We start from the raw sequence: 11,374 nt of genomic DNA, 5'->3' as shown, positions 1-11,374 counted from the left end.
TGCTGCTATGTGGGAAGAGTACATTTTAACATGGCGAGTATAACATTTTGGAATAGAGATGATACTCTCAAACACGATGGACAATCTGTCTAGGGACTCTTATTTGTGAAGGAGATCTATAGTCACATTTCTTATTCTCTACAGGTCCCTCCAATGTTGTTCTTGTCCAGGAAGGTATGCTCATGCCATATGCTATTAAAATTAAAGCTTTTCAGTCAGCAGCGTGGAAGAACAAGAATCTAATTTGGAAGAATCTTTGCAAAAGGAGTTACTGTGAACCTGGTAGATGATATATGTGTCGGGGCTCACATGAAAACATTTTACATTTATTCCTCATTGCCCATTTTCCATTGTCGTCTCAATAAATGTGTTACAACATTTAAATATAAATGCATACTCGATTTTCTCGTCTATTGAAACATGTAAAAAGGTGTGGATGACAAATTTCAAGTACGTGAGGAGACTTCCCATTTTTATGCTCTGGGGTATATGGTGATTTAAAAATTCCATTATTTTTTTAAAATACCTCTTTCGAAGTTGATAGAAATAGCAACGAGATCTGTGCTTATTTCCATGCATTTTGTCATGTGGCTTAAAAAAGAAAAATTAGAAGTTCGAAAACTATTAAATGTTTGAAAAAATATCTAGCATGTTTTTTTTTTTTTTTTTTTTTATGATATGTTAATGTGGGTTTCTATGGCGTTACCCTCATATTTATATTATCAATTTATTATAGCACTTTGGAGATTGCTTTGGTCTGCTAGATGGTTTTATATGGAGATTGTATAAGTTTTTTGTGGGAAATAATGGAGAAAGCCAGACTTAGATTGTTGTTATGATGATGATAGGTTTGAGACATTAATCTTAGACCTCATATCCTAATATCTAGGGAGTGGTGGAAACCATCCCATTATTACAAAAGGCTATATATTTGAGGCTCATCTGACTCAATGAAAGAAAGGGGCTTGTATGAGTGTTTGTACACTCTCCACTTATCTCACCTAGAGAACCATTTAGTTTATAGTTAATATATTAAGTTTTTAACATGGTATCAGAGTTAAGGTGATTTGACTTGGTGCTAGAAGGAAGCCACTGGATTGAGCGATTGAGCTACTGAAGGGAGACCAACGTTGAAGCGAGTTTGCACAATCTTCCTTCATTGATGTGGAACTAAACCTGTTGAGCTTCCAGATCTACAACTGATAAGCTGCTGCGATTTCAAATTTTGCAGCTGAGAAGGAGGTTGCAGGAGGCTGATCTCGTGAATTACAATTAGGCCGGAACAGCCATGTAGGTGTGCTAAAAATAGAGGCCCATGGCATGAAGATTGCCCGTGGTTAAGCGCTGGTGTTGTAGGTGAGGTGAGATCTGCCTCACGCAGAAAGACGACTACTAGGAAGACGTATGATCGATTCAATCCACCGACCGGATTCGCTGCCAAATCACATGTTGAGACTGTCAAGAAGGTCGCAGGGCATTGTAAAAGAGGTCGGGACTCTTGAGAGGCCGAGGCCAGAACTGCTGAAGAAGATGCCACTGCGTGGTATATTGCTGTCGGCGTCACTTAAGTTGCAGGTTTTGGAGATCCTAAAACCAGTTGTGTAAATCCTCTTCTAAGTTATTATATGCCACAATGAAAATGTGAAAGTTCTTGTTGATTTGAACCCATCTTAAGAAATATGTGTTATCAGAAATTGCTAATCACATACATCAGAATTATTATTGATACCGTTTCCAGCTTGTGAGAGGTCATTTTGTTGCTCGTCGCCAAAGCCGAGGGCACTGACACCTTTGTGGCATAGAAACAACAGTCTATAAGGTTCTATAGTTGAAGAGCTTCCAAAGGGATAAGTTTCCCACCTACATTGTAATGGGGTTGTTGGAGCTTGTTAGAGGACTGTGTGGAGTCGAAAAGAAATCTCGAAGCAAGATAAAGCAAGATAAGCTCAACTTTAACATGTCTATATTTTTAGATATTTTTTATTCTGATGATGATTGTTTTCTCATGTGGGCATTTGGAGGGATTAGCATGAGTAGTATGTTCGAGTTAGTAGAAGTTTTAGAAAAACAATGTGGTTTGGTTGATGACCACGAGAATCAAAAGGCACAGTCTATTATGCAAGATCCTGAGATTGAAGACTCACGAGATGATATTCATGAAGGATGTAAAAAGGAACAAAGTGTTGAAGATCAATTGGACGAGCCACATGAAACTAATTGCAAAGATGTGGCAGAAGAAGACAAAGCTAGAGAGAATTTAAATTGCAATGACATCATCACTGACATTCAGATGGTTGACACCGGAAATAGTAAGGGTGAAAATTCTCCTATCCAACCTGCCATAATTTTGGGAAGGACGAGAATAAGAATTCAAGCTTTCCATCACTGGGGAAGAAATGAGGTGAAGATACATCACTACCTCATGGCAAGGAAAGTGAAGATGAAGCCTCGACTTAAGATGAAAGTATGGACTCACAAGAAAAAAAGACCAAAATGAAAATCTTTGTTACCAAGTTTTTCATGTTTTAATTGTAAGCCTAGTTGAGACTAGACCAATAGGGTTATGTTATTGTTCAGTACCTTTTCTCCATTAAAGGGAAGTGTTGAAAGTAATGGAGAAATCTAGACTTAGATTGTTGTTATGATGATGATAGGTTTGACACTCTAATTTTAGACCTCATATCGTAATATCTAGGGAGTGGTTAAAACCATTGTGTTAGTGTGAAAACCTATATATTTGAGGCTCATCTGTCTCAATGAATGAAAGGGGCTTGTATGAGTGTTTCTACACTCTCCAAGTATCTCACCTGGAGAGCCATTTAGTTTATAGTTAATATATTCAATCTTTAACATTTTTGGCGATTCAAAGTTCAGTATTGATTGGATTAACGATAGATCTCTTTTCAACCTTATTTTGTTGTGAAACTCGATGGCCAGGATCATAAAGTTTAAGAGCATGCTCCAAATCGTTTCTTGTGCACATATTTACAGGGAATAAAAATCTTCTGTTGAAGCTCTATCGAAATTGGGTCTCACCTTTCACATAGGCAAAATTCACTACTATGATTTTTAAATGGGAGAATTTTAAAGTTTTAGTAAGATTCCATTCTATTGAGTTTTATTTTTCTTTGTTGTTTATAGATGATCTAAAGGATGGTACTTATGTAGTTATTTGTAGTTAGTTTAAAATGATTGTTTTTTTTTTTTTTTTTTTGTATAAAAATGAGAGTTATTGCATCGAAATGAGATATACACCCTAGTATATGAGGGAGATGTTCTCACTTTAGATTAAAAGAAATAAAAAATATATGTGTTGGCTAACATAAGTCTATGTGAGAGATGTGTGTAAGGTTACCTTAAAAAAAATTAATAACATTATTTTAAAAATCAATGTGGACCATCAATAAAATGCTTCAATTATCACCTTTATTTTACATCAGACTTTATATAGTGAGACAAAGTAATTGAAATTAAAAAAAAAAAAGAAAAGTTTAAAACTTTTCAGTATAAGGGATATATGTAATTTCTTTACTGACCTGAGATCTAATGCTTATAGTATGCTAGAAATGTGTAAAGTAAGGTAACGTAATGTAAACATTTGAACTTGGTAAGAATAAAATAAAATAAAACCAAATGACAAAATAAAAATAAGTCTATAAAAATTAAATTAAAAAAAAATAGTATTGACCCATGGTATTCATATACAATATAAGCTATTTAAGGGGAAATTAAACTAGCCTAGAGCCATCTTAGTTTGATATCATATTTAGATACATAATTAGCTATCGAAAATGAAATTGGATCCATGTAGCTTGTAAAGGTAAAACTTTTTTATGGATATGTTAGGGTTGTGTATTTGTGAGGATATATTAGGAAAAAAATAATTATTTCATTTTATCTAATATTTATGTGTACCTCCATCCATTTTTTACTAGGTTATGTTGGGTAAAATATATTACTATAATATTACATTTTACCCAATATCTCCCCTCAACTGGTCCACTTTTTGTTGTAATTTATATTTACATTTGATGTTTAAAAGTAAACAAATTCAAGTATAAAATTAGCATGCGTGAGGGGGACTATTGTGTAAATTGTAATATTTAGGCTGGTGGAAATATTACTTAAAATGAAATAATTACATGAGAAATATTTTATCCAGGATTTCCCATCAGTAGATTAACTTTTTATTAAAAAAATTCTTTATATTTGAGGTTTATAAGTAAATTTAATTCCTAGGTAAGCTTTTGATACCAATATGTTAGAGATATTGTAATCTTTAACATCTTGACTAGATAAAAATAAAATAAATAAAATAAAATAAAAAAACATAAAATCAATAATTATATTTATATTCATAATTGTAATTAATTATAAATATTAATTAAACCATTCTAGATGCATATTAACTCGGGCTCTATCAAGGTTTTATTTTAGGGATAAAATTTCTTGACACAAAAACCTCTTTTAAAGTGAAAAGAAATTTGATCCCTCTCAGCGCTTGGTACATCTTGAGTTAAGATGGATCTAGGTTGGTACAAACAATAGAGTTATGATGTTCATGGGATCTTTATTAACATGATCATGACTATCTATTTCCAAATATCAAACATTTGTAGGTTGGTTTTTTAGTAGTAGAAAAAAAATGTAAGCAGGTGGTTATCACTAAAAGATGGGTTCATAATAATAATATTAGTACAATCAAATTAGTAAATCACATTAGTAAATGCAGTTGATATACCTACATTATAAATATGCTTATTAGTGTAGAAAAGGTGGAAAATGACCCATATGAGTGTATGTCAACCACATTTACTAAAGTGGTAGGTGCTATGGAGAGAAATAGTAGATGATAGTTGAGAATGGTTGAGTATGGTGAGAGATGCCATTGGTTATCCACAACTAATAATTATAGTTTACTGTGTTAGATTATAATTAACTATGGTTGTTCATGTTAGATCATAACACATCATAGTTGACGATAGTTCTCTATAACAAATTAGTCCATGTTTATAATAGAAAGTCATTATTCTTACTGAAAAAAATAGATTAATAATAATAAAAAAATAATAACTCAGTAGATGAATATATTGTAAAACATTATAAACTGTAATATTGTATAAGCCCAGCAAATTAAAAAGCATTAGTTTTCATTTTAAAATTTAAAATAAAAAATAATAATTAAATTTAAAACCGTAATTCATTCTATCTAATATTTAGTGATGAAGTGATTCTCGTAACATGCAAAGACATCTTTAGAATCGGATATTAAATTCTAGCCAGACAATTAAATTGTTGATGGAGTAATTCTCAGTTTACAGATTTTCAAATACATTTCTTTAATAAAACGATTACATATTAATTTCTAAGGGTCCTTTAAATAATGCCTACATTTACTTGACAGACTTAATATTTCTGCATCTTTCTTATGCTCTGTAGGGTACCTAGGTTTGAAGATGGATTTCAGAACTTGAAAAAAGAATTAGAAGGCCACGGAATCTGCACTGATTGATGATAATGCAACCGTGAATTACTCATGAAGATATTATAATATTCGAGGACTTGGAGATCCTGCCCATCCATTTGCCTCATCACATGCTCTCCAAACATTTGATATTTGATTTAATGGAAAACCTCGGAGACCTGACACATATTGTGCTTGACATAGTCTCTCAATCGATTATTTTGTCTGGCTTTGAATGATTATGGAAACATGTGTACGATGTTTGACTGTTGCTTTGTCGCATTGTTTGGATGTTGGCCACAAATTACTTCTTATAACTTAATTAAACAACTAACTTTTGTATGCGTAAATAAAATTTAATGCATGGGAGATTTGGAAGCTTTTCTTTACATAACGCGGCTGCAATTTGTATTTATATTTGGATAACACATTTTTATATTTTTTTATAATTATATTTATGAAAAATACATTTAATTTTATATATAGAAATAATAGTTTAAATTTTATTTTGTTTTATTATATTAATTTTTAAAATAATATAGATTTTAATATTTTAGTAAAAAATATATAATAAAAAAATAACATAGTAAAAATGATAAAATAAAGTATTAAAATAAAACTTAATAAAAAATTATATTAATATTAGAAAATACTAATAAATTAGTTTAGATTTATCTGTCAAGTTTTAATTTAAAGGTTTTATTGTAACTTTCACTCAATATAGTACTATGTGGATAATTGTGTCATATATTTTATGCCATAGTTTATGGACATGTTGCAATATTCATGCATAATTTTAGATATTTATGTATTGATTTTTTAGTTTTCAAGTTTTGTAGAAAAATCATCCAAAAAATAATCTTTGAAAATTTGTCATATGTAAATGACATATTCATAATTATTTACTTCAAACAATAATTTAACTAATTATTTTCATAAAAAATGGATAGCAATAAGATGTAAATAAATATATTTACCATGAATTACTTCCTACCATTATTTATGTTTTCCTCACCACTTTTGTATGAGTAAAATTGTAAATGTGTACACTTATTAGTGGTTACTCACTGCCAAAATTTATGCTAGTATTTATGGTGACTAAACAATTAATTCAGCCACTTCAAATCTAAATTTATTAGCTACCACTAAAGAAATAATATAAGATTCAATTTTATTAATGAACAAACTCATTTTAACGTGGAGCAATATAAATTAAAATTGTTTATATAATTTTTATGGTAGCAGAGTTTCTAACTTGAATAGAAAAGAGTAAGCTGCCTTGCTACACTTTTTTAAAAATGCAATTAACTTAATAATTTTAACCCTAACCTTTTACTAACTATCAAATGATGAAGACAAAACAAAACGTTTTTAAAATAAATTTTGAACATCAACCTGAAATGTAAACCCTAATACAAACCTATTAGCATTTAGGTTAACTGTTAAGCCTTCAAGGCCTATCAACCTTAATTGTAGGAACATGTTATCATTTAGGCTAAATTTTAATACCGCTAGGCCTATCAACCTTAATTGTAAGAACATTTAGTATTTAGGCTAATTTTATATACCTTTTATAGGTAACAGATTGCATATATACTGGTTAGTTATCTTCGAGTGAGATCCCAAAAAAAATACATTATTTAAATCGCAGAAGGGCCTCCTGATGTCACGGACTGGACGATTCACAAGGTGACATTCACGCTTAGGAGCTCCACCAGGAGAGAACCCAATAAAAAATACTCGTAACGTAGGCCTTTCAATATCGACCAACCAGGATAGATTTCTACCGTCCATCTCAGGCCTTGCCTTGTAGGGTGGCCTTCATTTGAAGGGGGCGAAGGCCAACCAAATGAGCTGGCGTTGGCTTTTAAAGCAAATCGTTTTAGGTTAAACCTTCTTAAGCAAGCTTCTCGGATAGAACCCAATAAAAGATACTCGTAACGTCGCCGGCATTGGCTTTTAAAGCAAATCGTTTTATGCTAAACCTTCTTAAGCAAGCTTCTTGGATGTTACGTTTTATGCTGACATGATAGTTCTGCTTGATTCGATCAATTGTTATGTGGGTGGAAGTAAGTGTACAGCCGTAATTGGCAGAGTTGAGTCGAAGATAATCCTTTTCCAAGAGCTTTAGAACAGTGGATTTCAATCTAAATCAACTGTTTTGTCTTCCACTTTGAGTGGTTGTCGTAAATTTCGCCAACAGAATGGCAGTTCGACTGACAGAGCCCTTAGCAGTGGCTAAAGTTATTGGTGATGTGGTTGATATGTTCACTCCCAGCGTGAAAATGACAGTCAGATATGGTGCCAACCAGGTCAACAATGGCCACGAGGTTCAGCCTTCGGTCATTGTGTGCCCCCCTCTTGTGGAGGTTGGAGGCGAAGACATGCGAACTTTCTGCACTTTGGTATGCTCTTCAATCCTCTGCTTTCTTTCTTTTACCCTGACGACAGAGTGGAATGCTGGTCGCCATTCATATTTTTTTGTAAAATTTATGCCAGAAAAAACTATCTCCTGTGTGTTGTGCAAGAATACGAATCATTTCATTTGCATTGACTGTATATCTTTTCCTTTCGTATTTTAATCGAACTGTCCAAAACTATTTTCTCCATGTATTCATATTGTACTGCGTAACAGAGTTTAAGTAGATTGTTAATTTGTTTTTATGTACACTCTTAAGTTGTCCATTTTAGCTAGTACTAAATACTATAAAATTGTTTTCATTAATACTGTGGCTTTGCTATTAAGATAAAAAGGAAATTCAAAAATCCAAAATAAACTATAATGTAAGGAGGTAACGTATCATGGTTTTCTGGTTTGTTGTTATTATACACCTATCATGTTTGCATTTCATTTTATTTTTATGTCATCATTTTATCTTTTAGAATACTTCTAGTGCTATCTTAATAACATTATTCACTTTATTAAAATCACATTACCATCAATTTCAAATGTTTTGTATCTCATTGATATCTCAAAAAAAATGCATTTTATTGTGTTTGTCCTATATATGCAGTGCATACAAAACCTTTTAAAAGTAGCAATGCATGCTCCACACATAGTATTTAATATTTGAAAATTTTCTTTTCCTTTAATTCAGCTTTTGAGATTAATGCAACTTCAATTGAATCAACTTTGCAAATTTTAATTCTCGATCTCTAAGCTTTCTCAAATTTCATGAAAAATACAATAGTATCTGAAAGTAAACTTTAAGACAAACAAGATAATTTAGCATGTATGTTTTACAATGCAATTTTATAGTATGTTTTCTTTGAACAATTTTATATTAAAAGTTAAGTATCAACGGACATCTATATTAGCTCTTTTGTAATATACCCCGGTAACCTCGCATGTAAAAGGTAGGGAGTTAGAATTTTTCGTACAAATTACCACAAGTAATTAACCAATTCACAACTCCACAATTCATCATTAACCATTAAATATAATATTCATTAGTGCATCAAGTAAATTGCCATCAAAGACAGTAAGTTTCATAACCATTGCATAACCTTTAACCATCACTGTAATAACATAAACTGTCTCATGAATCCATGCATCCATTTCTTGATATCCTTAACCATATTAGATAATCATGTAATCTAATAAAGAACCATCAACATCAAGGATTCAACATCATCCATCTGACACAAAAGGCAATCACATCAATCACACCATTGAACACGGATATACCCTGGAAACCCCGTAGGGTGAAAACCAGCAAACGTTTAATCTTATTATTAAACGCTCGTGAGGGTTTTCACCCCTCACTCAATGGCTCCTAAGGGATTTCATCCCTTAACCATTGTTATTAGAATCTTTACAATGAATTATCATTAAGCTGTCACATAACTAGCTATAAGCTAATACAATTTACATGTAATCTTTCATTTACATACCGCCACATGCAACATCCCTTGTGGCATGATCGTCTAGCAATGTACGATCCTACTACTCAAACCCATCTACATGGCCCATTAATCATCCGCCATCGCTTCCTGTCAATGCGGTCATCCACAATCTTGGCAACAAGATTAGTTACAATATTATTCAAACAATAATCAACATCTAAAGCGATCTTTAAACATCTTCTCATATGCATGAGCACGCATAACACACTAGCTAACTAGCATATATATATATATACCCAAATAATATTGTTTGACCTCCACAATTTTTACTAATGCATAACTCTCTTTAAGAGTTCTAACTCGTTAGCTCATGTAAACCGAGGAAAGAATCAAGACCAGGTTCCTATTTTCCAAGATACATCTTCGTGAATAGCAGCCATAATGATAACCTTCACCGCATGCATTATCATATGTTTTCCTCACCAAGAAAATACATCAAATAATAATTTCTATCTGCATGCATCAACAAATTTTCTACTAAGAAAACATGTAATTTAAACATTCTCTTGCTGCACATAAACAAAGAATATTACACAAGGTCAACTTATCTTTCTATCCTTCGACACCCTCATCGCCATAGCGCATGCTGAGGTCCTGGAAGCGATTTCCTATTGCTGGGATTAGTAAGGTGTTCCTCCACAATCATGGATATGGCCGATCCCGTTCCTCCTGCAACGTCCACCACCGTTTTTATATTCTTAAACCCATCATCATAAACCTTCCATCACAGTTTCGTGCAGACGCTGCAATCCTTCCCAGGGGACCTTACTGGTCGCTGAGAACACCAGCGGCACGCACGAATATTCATTCTCCGCTGTTAGCAGCTTGGAAAGGGCAGTGAGGCCATATCTGTATCGCTTAAACTCTGCAGCTCCCCCAGCGTGTGAGGTCTCAGTGAAAACATGGTAGGAAGCCAAATATCTGAGAAGGCGAAACAGGTATTCCAAGTGAGGTGCCTTCATATTCATATTCGTGTTGCAGGGCGCGGATGCTGCAATGTGGGAGGCGATGTCCTCCACAGAGAGAGAGCTACCTTCACCTCCACCGTGGGTGGCGATAATGTCGGGAATGTTGAGGTTAACGGCGGCCTTCAACGCCAAGGGCTTCACCAGAGAGAAGATCATGTCGTAGAGTTGGAGTTGAGGCGAGGAAGAAGTATCTATTTGGAGGGCGGCATTTGGAGCAGAAGCAGCAGCAGATTCACCCATGGCTGCACGGTGACTGGGTGTTGCAGGGATTATAGAGGTGAAGGGGAGGGCGTACGGCTAAAATCCATATGTTTCCCCGACAAGTAGAAGCATTCCCATCTCCCCTGCACTGGGCAAAACCAAACATCTTATCACTCAATTGATAACCACCATCAATGAAGCGTTAAGGTCCCGACTTTTAATGATAACCACCTCCTTTTATTAGCGCCCCCCAAACCAACACAAGGCTTCCCATTAATAATAATCTGCAGCATCCAAACAGAACCAAGAATCAGTTCTCAATACCAAACATCAGTACCGAATCCAAGAATCCGTTTTCGAATACAAACTGTTAACTATTCGTAACTGTTGAGTTACTACGGACCCTCAGTTACAGCCAACCCGTAAATATCTCATACGGTTAATTATGACGCGGTAGAGATGTTACATCTTCTATACAAGATGATGATATATTCATGAATAAAAAATGTATACATGTACCATATCATTTTATAATATGCAATTTTTAGTTATATGAAGGTTTTGGACATCTACATCATTATAACATTCATGAATGTGAAATGTACCATGTTTTATAATTTTCAATTTTACTTTTCATGAAATAACTTAACAAAACAACTTCACAAAACGTAAGAATCAACCTTATTATACTCTACTAACATTATAAGAATAATCATGAAAAACCTACCAACTAAATGAAAATTTACAAATATTGCTTCATATTCATGAACTTATATTTAAAACCTTTAAGCATCAAACCATGCATCATGAAAAATGTAATATGTTATAAATATTA

General features: G+C 33.2%; 1 protein-coding gene across 1 annotated transcript; it reads right to left on the bottom strand.

Annotated features, from left to right (window-relative positions):
* Window positions 1–9,938: 9,938 nt before the first annotated feature.
* Window positions 9,939–10,578, bottom strand: LOC149219636 ((R,S)-reticuline 7-O-methyltransferase-like). The gene is made up of 2 exons (XM_089386876.1): window positions 10,089–10,578; window positions 9,939–10,039 (listed from the first exon to the last, which is right to left on the bottom strand). Exons 1-2 carry the CDS (start codon window positions 10,576–10,578, stop codon window positions 9,939–9,941), a joined length of 591 nt encoding a protein of 196 aa, XP_089243002.1.
* Between the last annotated feature and the right edge of the window lie 796 nt (window positions 10,579–11,374).

This window comes from Pinus tabuliformis, chromosome Q (assembly GCF_031772625.1).
Source record: "Pinus tabuliformis cultivar Carrire ecotype Pingquan chromosome Q, CPIR1, whole genome shotgun sequence".
NCBI classification, from domain to species: domain Eukaryota; kingdom Viridiplantae; phylum Streptophyta; class Pinopsida; order Pinales; family Pinaceae; genus Pinus; species Pinus tabuliformis.
The sequence above is the reverse complement of the archived record's forward strand: the minus strand, read 5'-3'. Positions and strand labels throughout refer to the sequence as shown.